The following is a 21,344-nucleotide window of genomic DNA, read 5'->3' on the forward strand; positions in this document are numbered from 1 at the left end:
GGACAATAACGCTACCTAAATAGGTTTAAAGTTTCGTCCACAACTGCCATACCTGTCCATGTCTTCAAAAGTGATTTTTGCTGAACACAGACTGCCTCCTGGTGGTAGTCTTGAGAGGCTTGGAAATTATCCATTGTGATGACTCCGTGTGTGATAATACTAGATGAATCATTAAGCAGACCTATAGATTGAACAAAATATAATGCAATAAATCAATACTTTGTTTGAAGGGTTGCAGGTTGTGACTGCCTTTCACCACTGAGGGAGGGCGCTATCTGTGGTTGTCTTGGCGATGATGGCAGACATACTGGAGCTGCGGACAGACGGGAACTCTCTCCTGAAGGCGGTATGGCTCCGACGCCTGCGGCTCACCAGGCTCCTGCTTGAGGGGGGTGCCTATATTAATGAGAGCAACGAGCGAGGAGAGACACCGCTCATGGTGGCCTGCATGTCCAAACACAGCGACCCGCAGAGTGTCAGCAAGGCAAAGCTGGTCAAGTACCTGCTGGATAATAAGGCTGACCCCAACATCCAGGACAAAGCAGGACGGACAGCCCTGATGCACGCCTGCAGCCAGAGGGCGGGGCATGAGGTGGTGTCCCACCTGTTGACCAACGGGGCTGACCCAAGTCTCGAAGACAGGAGCGGGGCTTCTGCTTTGGTCTATGCAGTCAATGCAGATGATAAGGAGACCCTAAAGGTTATCCTAGATGCATGTAAAGCCAAGGGCAAAGAAGTAATCATTATCACCACAGACAAGTCACCCTCTGGCACCAAAACCACCAAGCAGTACCTTAATGTCCCCCCTTCCCCAGAGCTAGAGGATAGGTGCTCCCCTGCATTCTGCACCACTCCCTCTGACATTGAGCTGAACACTTCCCCCTCACCTAACTCAGCAGAGCAGCACAACACTATCTTCAGTTTCCAGACAAAGTTGAAAACATCATCCAGCACAGCAGCAAAGCTTCCCAATGGGCCAACCTCTCCCACACGGCGACCAGCCAACCCCAAGCGTGCTCGTTTACCCCAGCTGAAGCGTCTGCAGTCAGAGCCGTGGGGGCTGATCGCTCCCTCCGTCCTGGCTGCAGCTGCGGCTCACGAGGAGAGTAAGAGAGCCACCTCTGATGAGGTTGTCACAGGCGTCAATGGACTTGCTCTGTCCAAGAGATCGACCATGTCTCGACAAAACAGTGTGGATGGCAAGGATGTGTTGTTCCCACAAATGTCATCCTCATTGTCTGTCCCTCTAACTTCCAAATCGGCCTATGAGAGGTCTCTGTGTCAGCACCAGCCCCTGGCCCGGCGTAGCACCGTCCCTGCAGACCAGGACAGTAGCAGCAACAGTGTGCCAGCCAGCTTGAGAGACCCGGTCTACAGGAGACGGCTGGGCACTGACCACTATGACTCAGACTCCCAGCTGTACTCAGACTCTGGCATGCTCGACTCTCCTAAGGTTCCTCTAGAGAGAAGGAAACTCAACACATCTCCGTTAGCCATGCTGACCAGCTCCAGGGAGTCCCTAGACAGCAATGCCAGCACGTCATCTCCTAGCACAGCACGTCGCCGCGCACCAGGCCTCTTGGAGAGGCGAGGCTCGGGGACTCTGCTGCTGGACTACATTTCCCATACCCGGCCTGGCCATCTACCCCCACTGAACGTCAACCCCAACCCTCCTATCCCAGACATTGGAGCCAGCAGCAAGCCCTCGTCCCCTCTTGCCTCAGGTTTCATATCAATAGCTCCAGTAGCACCAAACTCACCAAAGAGAGGCCAGCTCAAGTCAAAAAAAAAACTTGTAAGGAGGCACTCTATGCAAGTGGAGCAAATGAAGCAGCTCTCTGCTTTTGAGGAGCTGTAGTGGACTCATTGTTTGTAGATGTAGCAATGTTCACAACATAAAATAAGGCTAACATTTCTAAAGGAAATTTTGTTAAATGGAATTTCAACTTTTCCTCTTAGAAAACCAGTGGAACATGGATATAACTCGCTTACCAGTATAAAGTTGTAAATGTTATGGATGCTCTTAGAATATTAGCACCACCTATTAAACGTTACAGGTTAGACACTAGCAACATCTAAAGCATGGCTCCTCTAACCGTGTTCCTGAAGAGCTACCCTCCTGTAGGGTTTCGCTAAACTGATTCTGTGTATCAACCAGCTAATTATTAGAATCAGGTGCGCTAAATTAGAGTTAGAGCAAAAATGACGGTAGCCCTCCAGGAACAGGGTTGGCTGAGAGATAAAAACGTATTTGAAAATCATAACAATTATTTGACTTTAAGTATATGAAAAATAATCTTGGTTGGCACATCAAATCCCTTAGATGTGCAATCCTAAGAAAACATAGGAGGTACATGTAGGAGGTACATGTATAGCCAACAAGTCATCTGGTTGTATAGAATGTTGTTATTAGTGCAACATGCAGATGGGGGGTATGTTGTAGCTTTAGTATTAAATTGAGGTTGATTGTTTTGTAGCAAACTTGTACACAGTGCCTTCCAGACAAATTATCGGAAAAGAGGGTGGATCAAAAAGTAATTTATCGTTCATAATGCAACCACAAGATGTTTTGTTTTAGTGCCGTTGGTTTAATGCCCAATATGAAAGGCTCAGAGTATAAACAAACCATGTATGACTTATATGCCTTAGCTAAGTACAATTTAAGAGATTACGTAAATCAGCACTTTATTATCGTAGGTTTTAAATTACCCAAGAGAAAAATGTATGTTGTTTCTCTAAATGTTTGTAGATATAGCACATGTATTTTCATACATCAGTTCCAGGACAAGACAACATAATGTGTGTATACTACAAACGTACGTAAATACAGACTTAGTGAACCTTGTTCCCCTAGAATAGAATTTACACTTATGGCAATTGAAGTAAATGTTCATACAGCTTCCATGTAACTTAACTATGAGACATTCATTCTGTTTAAAAGGCTCACGTTAACATATTTCGATGCATAGTATTTTTGTATGTAGTTTGCTGTGTATTCTAAATAAATGTCTCTAAAGCAAATGTTATTCAACAGTTTCTTACTGAATGCAATGAGGTTTGGATGCATTTCACAGTTCATCATCAGATGGTAATACAGTTGAAGTCGGTTTACATACACCTTAGCCAAATACATTTAAACTCAGTTTTTCACAATTCCTGACATTTAATGCTAGTAGAAATCCCCTGTCTTAGGTCAGTTAGGATCACCACTTTATTTTAAGAATGTGAAATGTCAGAATAATAGTAGAGAGAACTATTTCTTTCAGCTTTTATTTCTTTCATCACATTCCCAGTGGGTCAGAAGTTTACATACACTCAATTAGTATTTGGTAGCATTGCCTTTAAATTGTTTAACTTGGGTCAAACGTTTCGGGTAGCCTTCCACAAGCTTCCCACAATAAGTTGGGTGAATTTTGGCACATTCCTCCTGACAGAGCTGGAGTAACTGAGTCAGGTTTGTAAGCTTCCTTGCTCGCACACGTTTTTTCAGTTCTGCACACACATTTTCTATAGGATTGAGGTCAGGGCTTTGTGATGGCCACTGCAATACCTTGACTTTGTTGTCCTTAAGCCATTTTGCCACAACTTTGGAAGTATGCTTGAGGTCATTGTCCATTTGGAAGACCAATTTGCGACCAAGCTTTAACTTCCTGACTGATGTCTTGAGATGTTGCTTCAATATATCCACATAATTTTTCTCCCTCATGATGCCATCTATTTTGTGAAGTGCACCAGTCCCTGCCTGCCAGGCAAAGCACCCCACAACATGATGCCACCCCGTGCTCTACGGTTGAGATAGTGTTCTTCGGCTGCAAGCCTCCTCCTTTTTCTTCCAAACATAACAATGGTCATTATGGCCAAACAGTCTATTTTTGTTTCATCAGACCAGAGGACATTTCTCCAAAAAGTACGATCTTTGTCCCTATGTGCAGTTGCAAACCGTAGTCTGGCTTTTTTTTATGGCGGTTTTGGAGCAGTGGCTTCTTCCTTGCTGAGCTGCCCTTCAGGTTATGTCGATATATAGGACTCGTTGTTACTGTGGGTATAGATACTTTTGTGCCTCTTTCCTCCAGCATCTTCACAAGGTCCTTTGCTGTTGTTCTGGGATTGATTTGCACTTTTTGCACCAAAGTACATTCATCTCTAGGAGACAGAAAACGTCTCCTTCCTGAGCGGTATGATGGCTGCGTGGTCCCATGGTGTTTATATTTGCGTACTATTGTTTGTACAGATGAACGTGGTCCTTCAGGAGTTTGGAAATTGCTCCCAAGGATGAACCAGACTTGTAGAGGTCTACAATTATTTTTCTGAGGTCTTGGCTGATTTCTTTTTGATTTTCCCATGATGTCAAGCAAAGAGCACTGAGTTTGAAGGTAGGCCTTGAAATACATCCACAGGTACACCTCCAATTGACTCAAATTATGTCAATTAGCCTGTCAGAAGCTTCTAAAGCCATGACATACTTTTCGGAATTTTCCAAGCTGTTTAAAGGCACAGTCAACTTAGTGCATGTAAACTCTGACCCACTGGAATTGTGATACAGTGCATTATAAGTGAAATAATCTGTCTGTAAACAATTGTTGGAAAAATTATTTGTGCATGCACAAAGTAGATGTCCTAACCGACTTGCCAAACTATAGTTTGTTAACAAGACATTTGTGGAGTGGTTGAAAAACGAGTTTTAATGACTCCAACCTAAGTGTATGTAAACTTCTGACTTCAACTGTATGTCAACATTCTAAAGGCTAGGCCAGTCCTAGTGGTAACCAGGTCCATCATGCCAGACCAACCATGGAGGCACTCAGGTCCCACAGCTCTTGGCAGCTGCATCATCCTGGCCCTGAAGGGCCACAGTTTTTGGGGCGCAGTCACTGTAGCCAGGACAGAAAACAAGATTCCAAACACACACACAAAGTTAATGACACACAACGAATATGTCCTAGCATTAATCTTACCTAGATCCATATTCTGTAAGCATGCAATGTAACACCCACCGTGAAAAGAGTTAAGGTTGGACAAAAACAAGCTCTAATGGTATTTACATTTACATTTTAAGTCATTTAGCAGACGCTCTTATCCAGAGCGACTTACAAATTGGTGCATTCACCTTATGATATCCAGTGGAACAACCACTTTACAATAGTGCATCTAACTCTTTTAAGGGGGGGGGTTAGAAGATTACTTTATCCTATCCTAGGTATTCCTTAAAGAGGTGGGGTTTCAGGTGTCTCCGGAAGGTGGTGATTGACTCCGCTGACCTGGCGTCGTGAGGGAGTTTGTTCCACCATTGGGGTGCCAGAGCAGCGAACAGTTTTGACTGGCTGAGCGGAACTGTACTTCCTCAGAGGTAGGGAGGCGAGCAGGCCAGAGGTGGATGAACGCAGTGCCCTTGTTTGGGTGTAGGGCCTGATCAGAGCCTGAAGGTACGGAGGTGCCGTTCCCCTCACAGCTCCGTAGGCAAGCACCATGGTCTTGTAGCGGATGCGAGCTTCAACTGGAAGCCAGTGGAGAGAGCGGAGAGCGGGTGACGTGAGAGAACTTGGGAAAGTTGAACACCAGACGGGCTGCGGCGTTCTGGATGAGTTGTAGGGGTTTAATGGCACAGGCAGGGAGCCCAGCCAACAGCGAGTTGCAGTAATCCAGACGGGAGATGACAAGTGCCTGGATTAGGACCTCGCCGCTTCCTGCGTGAGGCAGGGTCGTACTCTGCGAATGTTGTAGAGCATGAACCTACAGGAACGGGTCACCGCCTTGATGTTAGTTGAGAACGACAGGGTGTTGTCCAGGATCACGCCAAGGTTCTTAGCACTCCGGGAGGAGGACACAATGGAGTTGTCAACCGTGATGGCGAGATCATGGAACGGGGGCAGTCCTTCCCCGGGAGGAAGAGCAGCTCCGTCTTCCGAGGTTCAGCTTGAGGTGTGATCCGTCATCCACACTGATATGTCTGCCAGACATGCAGAGATGCGATTCACCACCTGGTTATCAGAGGGGGGAAAGGAGAAGATTAATTGTGTGTCGTCTGCATAGCAATGATAGGAGAGACCATGTGAGGATATGACAGAGCCAAGTGACTTGGTGTATAGCGAGAATAGGAGAGGGCCTAGAACAGAGCCCTGGGGGACACCAGTGGTGAGAGCACGTGGTGCGGAGACAGATTCTCGCCACGCCACCTGGTAGGAGCGACCTGTCAGGTAGGACGCAATCCAAGCGTGGGCCGCGCCGGAGAGAATGCCCAGCTCGGAGAGGGTGGAGAGGAGGATATGATGGTTCACAGTATCAAAGGCAGCCGATAGGTCTAGAAGGATGAGAGCAGAGGAGAGAGAGTTAGCTTTAGCAGTGCGGAGCGCCTCCGTGACACAGAGAAGAGCAGTCTCAGTTGAATGACTAGTCTTGAAACCTGACTGATTTGGATTCAAGAAGGTCATCTTGAGAGAGAATAGCAGGAGAGCTGGCCAAGGACGCACGTTCAAGAGTTTTGGAGAGAAAAGAAAGAAGGGATACTGGTCTGTAGTTGTTGACATCGGAGGGATCGAGTGTAGGTTTTTTTCAGAAGGGGTGCAACTCTCGCTCTCTTTGAAGACGGAAGGGACGTAGCCAGCGGTCAAGGATGAGTTGATGAGCGAGGTGAGGTAAGGGAGAAGGTCTCCGGAAATGGTCTGGAGAAGAGAGGAGGGGATAGGGTCAAGCGGGCAGGTGTTGGGCGCCGGGCCGTCACAAAGACGCGAGATTTCATCTGGAGAGAGAGGGGAGAAAGAGGTCAAAGCACAGGGTAGGGCAGTGTGAGCAGAACCAGCAGGTGTCGTTTGACTTAGCAAACGAGGATCGATGTCGTCGACCTTCTTTTCAAAATGGTTGACGAAGTCATCAGCAGAGGAGGGAGGAGGGGGGAGGAGGGGGAGGAGGATTCAGAGGGAGGAGAAGGTGGCAAAGGCTCCTAGGGTTAGAGGCAGATGCTTGGAATTTAGAGTGGTAGAAATTGGCTTTAGCAGCAGAGACAGAAGAGGAGAATGTAGAGAGGAGGGAGTGAAAGGGATGCCAGGTCCGCAGGGAGGCGAGTTTTTCCTCCATTCCGCTCGGCTGCCCGGAGCCCTGTTCTGTGAGCTCGCAATGAGTCGTCGAGCCACGGAGCAGGAGGGGAGGACCGAGCCGGCCTGGAGGATAGGGGACATAGAGAGTCAAAGGATGCAGAAAGGGAGGAGAGGAGGGTTGAGGAGGCAGAATCAGGAGATTAGGTTGGAGAAGGTTTGAGCAGAGGGAAGATGATAGGATGGAAGAGGAGAGAGTAGCGGGGGAGAGAAGCGAAGGTTGGGCGGCGCGATACCATCCGAGTAGGGGCAGTGTGGAAGTGTTGGATGAGAGCGAGAGGGAAAAGGATACAAGGTAGTGGCGGAGACTTGGAGGGAGTTGCAATGAGATTAGTGGAAGAACAAGCATCTAGTAAAGATGAGGTCAAGCGTATGCCTGCCTTGTGAGTAGGGGGGAAGGTGAGAGGGTGAGGTCAAAAGAGGAGAGGAGTGGGAAAGAAGGAGGCAGAGAGGGAATGAGTCAAAGGTAGACGTGGGGAGGTTAAAGTCACCCGAACTGTAGAGAGTGAGCCATCCTCAGGAAAAGGAACTTATCAGGGCGTCAAGCTCATTATGAAACTCTCCAAGGGAAACCTGGAGGGCGATAAATGATAAGGATGTTAAGCTTGAAAGGGCTGGTAACTGTGACAGCATGGAATTCAAAGGAGGCGATAGACAGATGGGTCAGGGGAGAAAGAGAGAATGTCCACTTGGGAGAGATGAGGATCCCAGTGCCACCCACCCGCTGACCAGAAGCTCTCGGGTGTGCGAGAAACACGTGGGCAGACGAAGAGAGCAGTAGGAGTAGCAGTGTTATCAGTGTAGATCCATGTTTCCGTCAGTGCCAAGAAGGTCGAGGGACTGGAGGGAAGCATAGGCTGAGATGAAACTCTGCCTTGTTGGCCGCAGATCGGCAGTTCCAGAGCTGCCGAGACCTGGAACTCCACGTGGGTCGTGCGGCTGGACCACCAGGTTAGAGTAGCAGCGGCCACGCGTTGTTGAAGCGTTGTTATGGTCTGTTGCAGAAGGGAGAGACAAGGATAGACAGACACATAGTTGACAGGCTACAGAAGAGGCTACGCTAATGCAAAGGAGATTGGAATGACAAGTGGACTACACGTCTCGAATGTTCAGAAAGTTAAGCTTACGTTGCAAAAAATCTTATTGACTAAAATGATATAGTACTGCTGGCTGGTGAAATAGGCTAGCTAGCAGTGGCTGCGTTGTTGACTTTGTTTGAAAGTGTAGCTGGCTAGGTAACCTCTAACTGGCTAGGTAACCTCGACAATTACTCTAGTGGTATCTGACCTGTAGTAGAGTCCACTGACATCTGCCAGGCTTTCTTCTACAGCACAGTGGATGGTGGTCTGGGCTCCCTCTCTAGGGGACTTGAGCCAAAAACCAAGAGTCTTGTAGATGGCTCTTTTCCACAGGGGCATGGTGGGCCAGATGTGCCGACCAAGCTCAGTCCAGATGACTCCAGGATGGAGGCTATATGTAGTTACTCCAGTTCCTACAGTCACAGAGAAACACACACAAACACAGGTAATGTCTTCTATCAGCCTAATTCAATGCAGTGAGTCTGCAGAGACTCTATTGAAGAGAGATGCAACACACCATGTACTTCGTGCCTTTGTTATGCCAAACAATGTTACTAACATACGTCCAAATGCATGCTGTAAAATGAAAAGATGTTGTGCAGCGGAGTTGAATTACCTTGTAGTCGTGTTGCCAGCTCCCTAGTAAAGAGCACATTAGCTAGCTTACTTTGCCGGTAGCTTTTCCATGGACTGTAATCTTTATCTAAGTTTATGTCATCAAAATAGATCTTGCCTGTTGAAAAAAAGTATTATTATTAAAAGTGGAACATAGTAAGTCACATATAGATATAATGTCAAAACATGTCTAACACTAAGCAATGAAAGCTACAGTGCCTTCAGAAAGTATTCATACCACTTGACTTTTTCCAAATGTTGTTGTGTTACAGCCTGAATTTAAAATGGTTTAAATTTAGATTTGTTGTCACTGGTTTACACACAATACCCCATAATGTCAAAATGGAAATATGTTTTTTTTAATTATTAAAAATTAATTAAAAATCAAAAGCTGAAATGAGTCAATAAGTATTCAACCCCTTTGTTATCGCAAGCCTAAATAAGTTCAGGAGTAAAAAATTGCTGAACATGTCACATAATAAGTTGCATGGACTGTGTGCAATAATAGTTTTAAACATGATTTTTGAATGACTACCTCATCTCTATAACCCACACATACAATTATCTGTAAGGTCCCTCAGTTGAGCAGTGAATTTCAAAAACAGATTATACCACAAAGACCAAGGAGGTTTTCCGATGCTTCCCAAAGACGGGCACCTATTGTTAGATGGGTAAAAATGAAAAAAGTAGACATTGAATATCCGTTCGAGCATGGTGAAGTTAATTACACTTTGGATGGTGTATCAATACACCCAGTCACTACAAAGATGCAGGTATCCTTCATAACACAGTTGCTGGAGAGGAAGGAAACCGCTCAGGGATGTGACCATGAGGCCAATGGTGACTTTAAAACAGTTACAGGAGAAAACTGAGGATGGATCAACAACATTGTAGTTACTCCACAACACTAACCTAATTGACAGAGTGAAAAGAAGAAAACCTTTACAGAATAAAAATATTCCAAAACATGCATACTGTTTGCAACAAGGCACTAAAGTAATTAACTTTTAGTCCTGAATACAAAGTGTTATGTTTGGGGCAAATCCAATACAACCCATTACTGAGTACCACTCTCTATATTTTCAAGCATAGTGGTGGCTGCATCATGTTATGGACATCATCAAGGACTGGGGAGGTTTCCAGGATAAAAATGTAACGGAATGGAACTAAGCACAGGCAAAATGCTAGAGGAAAACCTGATTCAGTTCTGCTTTCCACTAGACACTGGGAGATGAATTCACCTTACAGCAGGACAATAACCTAACACACAAGGCCAAATCTACACTGGAGTTGCTTACCAAGAAGACAGTGAATGTTTCTGAGTGGCCAAGTTACAGTGTTTACTTAAATCTGCTTGAAAATCTATGGTAAGACCTGAAAATGATTGTCTAGAAATTATCAACAACCAATTTGACAGAGCTTGAAGAATTTTGAAAAGAATAATGGGCAAATGTTTCACAATCCTGGAGTGAAAAGGTCTTACAGACGTACCCAGAAAGACTCACAGCTGTAATCGCTGCCAAAGGTGCTTCTACAAGGTATTGACTCAGGTGTGTGAATACTTTTGTAAATGACATATTTCTGTATTTCCTTTTCAATACATTTGCTAAACTTAAAACATGTTTTCAATTTGTCATTATGGGGTATTGTGTGTAAATGTGTGAGAGAAATCTATTTAATCCATTTTGAATTCAGGCTGTAACACAACAAAATGTGACACAACAATTACAGGCTAAATCATGGATTTTGTTTGTGCAATCAATCATAAATCCTATAAACACTGAATCATTGTTTTATATGGTAAATGACAAAGACAACGTTATACCTTCTTCATGAGCTAAACTGGAGACGTTGACAATACGGCTTGGGACTGATTTCTTAAGGAGATCCAAAAGGCAATTTGTCAATAAAAAGTGGCCTAAGTGGTTGGTACCAAACTGCATCTCAAAGCCATCTTCAGTCTGCCATTTTGGACAGCTCATGATACCTAATCAACAGACATAGAGAAGAAAAGTTAGTCTACTCCCTGAAATGTAGTTGATAACATAGGTTCAATCAGTAAGGCTGGTCTGAATGGATAGCGCACTTAACTTAATTTAGTAAGCACAATATAATTCACATTGCTTCCTCTTCTATGGGCACAGAGGGAATTTGTATCTAATGTTTACAATCTTCTCATCAACAGCACAGCATCATGTCACTCCTCCTCCTTTACTATAAATAAGCCACGTGCAGAATGTCAGTCACCTATTACCCTATTGCCAATGAGCACAGCTGAATAGTGCAACTTTACTACGCTTGTTAAGGGACAGATCGTAATTTACTGTGGGGGGGGGGGGGTCCAAAATAGGGAAGGGTTGTTAAACTTGTATTTGTTGCTTTGGGAGGGTTGTGTGTTTTTTTATTGGGCACAGGGGAGTGCAGTGCGATTTTTCCCCTGGTTTACATCTGCTAGTTGCAGGTTTTACTATATAATTTCTTCCATCCTAGCCAGATTTCAAGATGTTTTGGTATTTCCCGTATGCTCTACGCTTTTCTGTGTGCTAACTTTACTATACCACAGGTCAGTATAGTCTACCAGTCTAACCTTCTATCCTGCCCTCGATCCACCATTCATAGTGACAACAGTGGTAAGGGGATTGTTTGTCCAGATCTGCAATAGGCTAACTAGCAATCATACCACATATAAAAACATTCAAAGCTGCATCAACGTTTTATATGAATCAACCAAAACAAATAGGAATAGCTGATAGGCAGTGAAGAGGACAGTTGCATCATTGCGCATGACTGAACAGTGAAGACATGACACACACAGATTTAAAAAATCTCCTCTCATGATCTTGTTAATGGACAATACAATTATCCTACCTAGACTAGCCTAGCCGAATAATTGCATTATTATTTTCAAGTGAGTACAACATTCTAGACTACTCTAGGCTGCAGTGAAAATGTCCTTTGTAAATAAAATAACGGCGCAAAAGCCCTGTGATTTGAATGTTTCATTTGATTTGGATCAGTTGTGGATCTACTCTCAACAGTTAATAGAAAGCCACAGTAGCAGGCCAGTCTGGCTGTATTTCTACTTTTGATACTGAACACGCTGTCTGTTTTTAATCATCATGCTCCCAAGTCATCCTATAATAATGTGAACACATACGCTACCGGCAGGCCCAGTTATTCAGGAAAGCTTAACACATGCTCTGCCTCCTCTCTAATCCGAGTGGCTATTCCTCACGCACCTAGAAGCTAACGCGTGTAATGTATTACTTTTTATATGTGGCACAATGTTTTAATCTGATTAGGCTACTTCAAAAATTCTCCTGTAGGCATGGGCATCATCCAAAATATAATTCTAGCATCCTTGACATTAACCAGGTTTCCATCCAACCTTTATATAGGAGTAAAGTAGTCTACATGTTTGATAAAACATTTCTCCACATTCTGGGAAAGCATGCAGTTTATTAGGCTACAGATTAAATTAATTATGATGAACTTCACAGGGTGGTGTAAAAGTACACAGTGATGAGGTCGATGCTCCTTCCAATAAATATCGAGGGTCTTATTCTGGTGACATGATGATCGATGCTTGCCATTTGACAAATAATAATCGCACACTACTGTCCATAATAATCTCATCATGTAGTAAGCTATACCTGCACTGTATCTGTTTGCTAGAGCTCACGTGCCAATACCATAGCGGGCACATTCGCTATACCTGTACCTATGCAACATTTTTTGTGACAAAACCATGTATGTCCATAGTTGAAAATGCAATGGAAACCCATTTAACTTACATTTTTTATTCGGCACATGGGAATTTAACCTCAGAAGGTATTTTTATGTGTGCTATGTATTTATGCAGACTTTAATCTGCAACAAGCGCATTTTATACTGGGTAAGCCTACAAGGTAGGGAGGGATGTGTTTTCTGTCGGGATTGACAGTCTATTTACTGTGGTGTTGAAAACGCAAACCATGTCGGTATGTTTTGTTTATTGTTGTGTGGCGATTTGGCACAGAAACCTGTTGGTTGAAAATTTGTTGCATATACAGTACCATGCAAAAGTTTGGACACACGTAATCATTCAAGCGTTTTTCTTTATTTTTACTATTTTCTACATTGTAGAATAATAGTGAAGACATCAAAACTATTAAATAAAATATTTGGAATCATGTAGTAACCAGAAGAGTGTTAAACAAATCATAATATATTTGAGATTTGAGTTTCTTCAAAGTAGCCACCCTTTGCCTTGATGACAGCTTTGCACACTCTTGGCATTCTCTCAACCAGCTTCATTATGTAGTCGCCTGGAATGCATTTCAATTAACAGGTGTGCATTGTTAAAAGTAAATTTGTGAATTATTTTTCCTTCTAAATGCGTTTGAGCCAATCAGTTGTGTTGTGACAAGGTAGGGGGCGTATACAGAAGATAGCCCTATTTGTTAAAAGACCAAGTCCATATTATGACAAGAACAACTCAAATAAGCAAAGAGAAATGACAGTCCATCATTACTTGAAGACATGAAGGTCAGTCAATCTGGAAAATGTCAAGAACTTTGGGAAAGTTTCTTCAAGTGCAGTCGCATATCCATCGAGCGCTATGAAGAAACTGGCTCTCATGAGGACCGCCATAGGAAAGGAAGACCAAGAGTTACCTCTGCAGAGGATAAGTTCATTAGAGTTAACTGCACCTCAGATTGCAGCTCAAATAAATGCTTCACAGAGTTTAAGTATCGCACACATCTCAACATCAACTGTTCAGAGGAGACTGCGTAAATCAGGCCTCATGGTTGAATTGCTGCAAGAAACCACTACTAAAAGACACCAATAAGATAAGATGCTTGCTTGGGCCAAGAAACACAAGCAATGGACATTAGACCGGTGGAAATCTGTCCTTTGGTCTGATGAGTACAAATTTGAGATTTTTGGATCCAACCGGGGTGACTTTGTGAGACACAGAGTAGGTGAACGGATCATATCCGCATGTGTGGTTCCCACCGTGAAGCATGGAGGAGGAGGTGTGATGGTGCTTTGCTGGGGACTAGGGTTGCACATTTTGGGGAATATTCAGAGGTGGAGACTTTCCGTGGGAATTAACAGGAATATATGGGAATTAACGGGAATATATGGGAATTAATGGAAATATATCCAAATGAATATTAATACCATTTAAATGTAGATGTTTTTTGCATTGGATATATTTACCATATCATATGCTGAGAGAAACATAAACCTTTTACCTTATCATAAGTAGACATAATTGCAAATGATTAAATCCTTCCACAGAAATAATCGTTAGCTCGACCGTCCCGCAGGGGACCCACCGATCCTGTAGAGGTTTAAGCAACTATTCTGCACCATTCCCAGAAAGTTGTGGGAAGGTTGTATGCAAAATAACTATAGGACAACCACGCTCTCACCAAGCTATAATAAACATATGGTGCTCATAACGTTATGTGCTAGCTGAAAAGTGTCCCTCTACCTGCATTATTAATAAGGATGTCCAGTCTCTCTTCACTTTCCAGGATCTCTTTGGCTAGCTGTCGCACCGACTGTAGGGATGCCAAGTCCAACTTTTTGACAATCACATTCCCATTGCCACTCCTCTTCCTGATGCCCTCTGCAGCTTGATTGGCTCTTGTCATGTCCCTGCAGGCCAGAATAACCCTCGCCCCTGTGGCCAAACACAGAACAGACATTACACTGTGAGCTCATAAAAATCAACTGCCCAACTACAATGAACAGAGAAGAAGTTGAATACTTGTTGCTCACCCCTGCTAGCCATGTCAACTGCAGTCTCTTTCCCAATCCCAGTGTTGGCTCCGGTGATAAGGACAGTCTTCCCGTCTAGCCGGGCTGTGCTCGTACACACCCCTCCAGCCAGCCATTTACGCAGAGCAAAGAGCCCCACTCCTGTCACAATATTGTGGTAATACAATAGCATATAAAACATTTATCCAAGATTTTAAATTAATTTTTCATATCAAATTAAGCTTTAAAAGCTCAATCTGACACAATTGGCGATCTTGATGTTAGGTTTCAGAAGTCCCATTCTAAAGATGCAACATCCGCCCTCTTAGCACACCAGGTGAACAAAATACATCCAGTATCTAGTCAGACGAAACGTTGACATCACAGGGCCAGAGGGAATATGATGTGATGACATCACAACACAATAACGCTAGACATCATTTCTAGGGGTAGAATTTTAAACTCAGTTTCATAGGACCTCTATGTTAAAACCTCTGATGTGATGACATCACAAGGCCAGACAGATTCTGATTTGATGTCATCACAATAGGGCCAGATGGAATCTGATGGGATGACATCAGAATAAGGTGAGACAGAAATCTGATTTGATGACATTAGAATAGGGCCAGACAGAATCTGACATTCATATTTCGATGGAATCTGATGTGATGACATCAGAATAGGGCAAGAGGGTGCCAGACTGCCCTGCATTATGCACTACTGCCACCATGATTACGCAAACCTGCGTTCCCTCGTCATGCGCATCAGCGATTCATTGGAGTCACCTGGACTCAATCTGGGTTTCTGTACAGCACTTTGAGATATCAGCTGATCTAAGAAGGGCTATATAAATAAATTTGATTTGATCACCTGTTTATTACCTCCCCTATATGTGTCTGTTCCCCAGCTCCGTTCCCCAGTTCTGCATTAATTGTCTTACGTCTGCATTAATTGTCTGACGCTGTTCCTGTCCTGTTTTCATGTCCGTTCCAATTAAATGTTGACTCCCTGTACCTGCTTCTCTTCTCCAGCGTCAGTCCTTACAGTTCCATGAAAAGAGTGCCTTTTGCATCCCTTTACATTTTTAAGTATTTTTTATAATTCTTTTAATTTAACCAGGTAGGCAAGTTGAGAGTTCTCATTTACAACTGCGACCTGGCCAAGATAAAGCAAAGCAGTTCGACACATATAACAACACAGAGTTACACATGGAGTAAAACAAACATACAGTCAATAATACAGTAGAAAATAAGTCTATATACAATGTGAGCAAATGAGGTGAGATACGGGAGGTAAAGGCAATAAATAGGCCATGGTGGCGAAGTAAATACAATATAGCAATTAAAACACTGGAATGGTAGATTTGACAGTATAAATTGTGGACCAATATTGCATTTTCAAAGTATGTTATATTCATTGTTTTAAAATGGTGAAACTATTAATTTATATATATTTTTATCCCCAAAAGAAAACTAATAGTCAATCATAGTGTAAAAGCAGGTTAACTGTTTTTACTATTTTTGGCCATTTTCCCAAGCTTCCATTCCCCCTGTCACAAGCTGATTTATGGCTTATTTAAAGATGAAATCGTCAATATTGTTATGGTCAACCTTGCTACTTTATTTGGCATTTAATAGGCTCTTACTATAGTCATTTTATATATCTATATATCTATATAAATATAAACCTCTTGAAAAAGGTAAAATCGTTTTTTATTAAGTTGAACATGTGCTTTTTGACAGAATGTTAAAATTAGGTGGAATGACTTTGCTACGTTACCTACGTTGTTGTTACATTTCATAAAGGACCTGTGATAATTAAAACAATAATGTATTTTTTTTTACCTGTGACTGTGATAAGAGCGATCCCCGTCGGATATTGTAGAAAATAAGTATTTATTGCTTTACCGTAGTTCTGCATGTTATCAGTTCTTTAACTGCTACTGACTGTAGAAGTAACCTCTCATTCAATATTGCTATTCCGCGAAAAGAACCAGGAGAACCTCTAGTTAATTCAACTCAAATATATCATAATCTCATACATATCAACTTTGTCGAAATAAAACTGTTTATCAATGTGACGTAATGTGCAATCAGGAAGTACTGGAAGGTCAAAGAAGCAACGTGTTACAGAACGGGGGAATCCTATTGGTACATCCATTGGACCAATCATATGCTGGGTTGCCAATTGTTTCATCTACAATATTCCTCCAGCAGAGGTCACTCTACGCCCACTTACAATATACAAAATCATTAACATTATTCCAGCAGGTGAAGCTGATAGAACAAGCAGTGTCAAATTATTGTTCATAGGCTGATAACCAGTGCAGGAAGTCAATCAAACCATAGACTGTATACAAAACACCACTGAGAAGATAACATCTTTCTTGGGCCACATTTAAGCAATGCCAATGCCAGTGATTGGGGACATTGCCCTGTGTAGGGTGCTATCTTTCGGATGGGACGTTAAACGGGTGTCCTGACTCTCTGTGGTCACTAAAGATCCCATGGCACTTATCGTAGGAGTCGGGGTGTTAACCCCGGTGTCCTGGCTAAATTCCCAATCTGGTCTTCATACTGTACCATCACGGCCACCTAATCATCCCCAGCTTACAATTGGTTGATTCATCCCCCCCTCTCCTCTGTAACTATTCCCCAGGTCGTTGCTGTAAATGAGAACGTGTTCTCAGTCAACTTACCTGGTAAAATAAATACAATAAAAAAATAAATGCAATTAATTATATAATGCCTATTGTGTGACTTATACTGGGGGACTTATACCTCTTTGATATGGAGAAACTGTTCCTAAATGTCCAGATTTGTTCTCTCTCACTGGTTTCTAAGTGATACTGTCACACCCTGATCTGTTTCACCTGTTCCTGTGATTGTCTCCTCCCCCTCCAGGTGTCGCTTATTTTCCCCAGTGTATTTATCCCTGTGTTTCCTGTCTCTTTGTGCTAGTTCGCCTTGTATGTTAGTCAAGTCAACCAGTGTGGTTTCACCATATGCCTTTTTTTTTTTTTTTTTTTGGCTATCCTCTTTTTGCTGGTCTTCCTGGTTTTGACCTGTCTGACTCTGGACTACTATCCTACCTGCCCTGACATTGATTCTGCCTGCCCCTCGGTACCTTTTGTACTCTGAACTGGTTTTGACCCTTTTGCATGTCCACGACCATTCTCTTGCCTTACCCTATTGGATTAATAAATATTGTAAGACTCCAACCATCTGCATCTGGGTCTCGCCTTGTGTCATGATAGATACAGTATGTTATGCCAGACTTAGATCACTAGGGTAAGGTGCACTAAAGAGATGTGAGTAAACTGGACATTGTGTTCTCTGAAACCAGAACATAATCTTGTGTGGACTGGCAATCTGTCACAAGACGATAGACTACTGTGTGTGACATCCAGAATGGAAGGTGCCCTAAAGATATGTACATAACATTTGTACCTTAGGGCCTTTTCAGTTTGTTGGGTAGTATTTGATATGTTACTAATAGGTTGAACTGCATTCCAGACTGCCTGGAAGAACAAATCCATTCAAATGGTCAAAAGAGTAGGTTCCCACTCGAGTCATATGTCATAGCACTGTCTCTCTTCTGATTGACCTTTCATCTAGATCACTGTAGGAGTGAAAATAAATTAGATGAAAACATCTTGTCAAGGGATCTAGAGGATAACCAACCACATATATTTGTGTTCTGAGTTCCAAAGAATTACTAATGTCATATAAATGGACAAATCAACAAAAAAAAAATTGTGGAGGAAAATAAGTAGTTAATTTGTGGCATGTGTGTAAAACATGTTCAAACACATAATTTGATTAAAATGTTCTCTCAGAGTGTCTTTGTCCTTTAATGCATTCCCTCTGACTTTATGAACTTGGGAGGTGACCTGCCTGGTCTGAACTGAGGGACTGGCTCACCTCCAAGCTTTGACTCTCACATGACTTAGCACTTCCCATTCTTTCTCCCAGTATGGTAACCCTCCACAGCTAAAATTAGAGCCCTTCACAGAGGAGACGGAATGTGAGAGGATTGTGTTGGCTCCATGTCCCAGTCCATACACAACCCATCTGGGCCTATCAAACCATAGAATATATTAACTACACTGTGAGTTTGGACAACCAGCATAGAATATCTTTACTCTAACTGCTGAGAGTCAATTATGCCTACCTAAAACATTATATTCAAATGAATCATGGCTGCGTCTCATTCTGTGTATATCATCGTAGCTGCGGGAAGTAGTTTGGGGGTGGGCATGCTGAGTTTTTTTCGCTGTCCCCCAGACATTATCACCTCAATATTAGGTTTATAGGTCTGTAGAATGGTGTGTACAATGTACTGCTCAACCTCATACATAGGCTACATTGACTTATTTAGGCTACTTGTGGAACAGTGCATGCAGTGCAACATGAAATAGATGCATAATGCACACTATCAAGTCTGACTTCAAATACCGACATCAATGTGAAAGTAGCCGGAGCATAAAATAGCTGACTGCGAATGCGAATGCGAATGCAAACTATGCCAGATAAATCCTACATGTGCATTGAAATAAAAGGAATACTTCAATGGAATCGCTTAAGGCCACAATCGACAAGGATGCATAAAGACAAACAAACTCGACCAAGGAATGAAAAAAAAGGAAAAAAATCTACACATTAAGTCCGCACCCATGATATAGCACCGTTGCCCGCCTGGTACAGGTAGGCATAGTTGAGCTCTGTGTGGTGTTGCTGAATGGACCGCGTCTCTGTCTAGTAGCCAGCTAGAATTAGGCTGTTCAGTTTGTAGGCAGTTAGACATTTTCTGGGGACAGTTGAGTAGCCTACAATGCTTATATGAAAGTCATAACTGGCACGCAGATTTTTTGAAATTGCAGGATCAATTGTAAATTGTCACTTATATGAAAAAGGCTGCAGACCCCCTGCTATAGGCTATATGAAACCATCCTTGTGTAAAACATTTTGTATCAGCAAGACTACTCAGAGAATATTAATATTGCAAAATAGTAGCCGATGAGGAGGCGGCCCCGAAAAACAGTTTGTCTCTATCTGAAATCATTGTGTTGCCTATGCAGCATCTGTTTGCTCATTATATACAAAAGAACAGCCCTACATCCACACTATAGCTAAATAACTTAGTAATATTTAATGACGTTTTTCCATTAATATTTATCTGTTAGAATATCTCATTCAAATTCAGGAAGATGGACAAGCAAGACTGATAGAGTAAGAGAGGGAAGAGGCAGGTAGGCTACAGGTAGGGATGCAGGCAGAGGATGATGATGTAGGCCTAAAGCAAGAATTAGCCCAACTAGGTAATCATTAATTATTTGCATTATCTTAATTATCATTATGTCACTGCATGACAATGCACATTTGTTATAGTCTACAATTGCTTTTTATCTTTGAAGCCAAAAACAAGACATGTCTTTTGGGGAAATGCTCTAAATAGCAAGTTGTTTAGTTGTTTCTTTTCATACCAATAGGCCTACATGAAACCAAACTTGCACTAGCCTACTGGGCGAATAAATTAAAGTAACAATTAGGCTTACAGCTATCACAACCTATATTTTAATATCGATAAAATAGCTTTTGGTTTTGAATGGTCACCGAAAAGGAGGGATCCACACCTCCCAATTAAATTAACCCTTGGCTATCAGACTACAACAACGTTAACAAGCAATGTTCTCTCTAACGCCTCGATCACACCAACAGTGTTTTTATTTGGTACACCAGAAGTACATTATTTTCCAATGGAACGCTGTGTTTGCCTTGCACCATTGCATTGTTGAGGCAGTTGCAGTGCGTTCTGTGTGGTGCGTACATTGGAATTTATTCGTATTTTTTTTTTAAACCTTTATTTAATTAGGCAAGTCAGTTAAGAACAAATTCTTATTTACAATGGCCTACCCCGGCCAAACTCTCCCCTAACCCGGACAACGCTGAGCCAATTGTGCGCCGTCCTATGGGACTCCCGATCACGGCCAGTTGTGATACAGCCCAGGATTGAACCAGGGTCTGTAGTGACACCTCTAGCACTGAGATGTAGTGCCTTAGACTGCTGCACCACACGGGAGCGAATGTATGCATCAAACTGTAGGGTATGTGTAGACGGCTTGACAGAAATGGTAGCAGAAGGTGAATGTTGAACTTTTGTTGCACACTTAACCAGATGATGTTGTGTACCATTTTGCATAATAACCCTATTGGTGTGTTCAAGACATAAGCTGCACAGCTCCTCCAGCACTGCCACACCAGGCCACACAGAGACGCAAGAGACTGAACTTCACTGAGTTCACCCCATTAGTTTTCACTATATAGATCAACGTTTTTTCTGTGATCGAATCAACATTACAGTGTATCAGCCCCTTTTCAATGCAACAAACCAAAACAAATCTAGTTTTGCATTATTGAATCTGTAATTGTGTTGTAGACAGAGCCAGAGCGCAACAGTGTAGATTTATATTGGTAGGTAGCCCAGGAGGGGTCTTTCAATCACCCCAGAGTGAATGAATGCGCTTTTCAGATCAGAGCCAAAAGTGGGAACATTTGTTGATATCCTTTGCTAGTTAGAACATTATTAGCCCAGTTATAGATAAGTATAGGTCAGCAATGGGGAATTACTGCTTCCTACAAGAGCGCAAAACATGTAGGCTACTTTCAAGCTGTCTTTGAAAGGAGTCAGGTAAAAAGCTTATGTCTTCATTAAAGGGGCAGTGTTGTATTTTGAAACAGGCTTGAATATGCAAATTAGCCAACAGTCAGAGGGGTAGCCAACATTGTCTAATTCTCTGTATGGTAATAAT

General features: G+C 42.7%; 1 protein-coding gene and 1 pseudogene across 1 annotated transcript; one reads left to right on the forward strand and one right to left on the reverse strand.

Annotated features, from left to right (window-relative positions):
* Positions 1-234: 234 nt before the first annotated feature.
* Positions 235-3,142, forward strand: ankrd34c (ankyrin repeat domain 34C). Its single transcript, XM_023985515.2, has one exon. It carries the CDS (start codon positions 293-295, stop codon positions 1,856-1,858), a length of 1,566 nt encoding a protein of 521 aa, XP_023841283.1. The 5' UTR covers positions 235-292; the 3' UTR covers positions 1,859-3,142.
* Positions 3,143-3,764: 622 nt separating this feature from the next.
* Positions 3,765-16,634, reverse strand: LOC111962431 (retinol dehydrogenase 11-like; annotated as a pseudogene).
* Positions 16,635-21,344: the final 4,710 nt, after the last annotated feature.

This window comes from Salvelinus sp. IW2-2015, linkage group LG4q.1:29 (assembly GCF_002910315.2).
Source record: "Salvelinus sp. IW2-2015 linkage group LG4q.1:29, ASM291031v2, whole genome shotgun sequence".
Taxonomy (NCBI): domain Eukaryota; kingdom Metazoa; phylum Chordata; class Actinopteri; order Salmoniformes; family Salmonidae; genus Salvelinus; species Salvelinus sp. IW2-2015.

Excerpts from the sequence above, each read along its gene's own strand:
- ankrd34c (XM_023985515.2), top strand. The coding sequence starts at position 293 with ATGATGGCAGACATACTGGAGCTGCGGACAGACGGGAACTCTCTCCTG.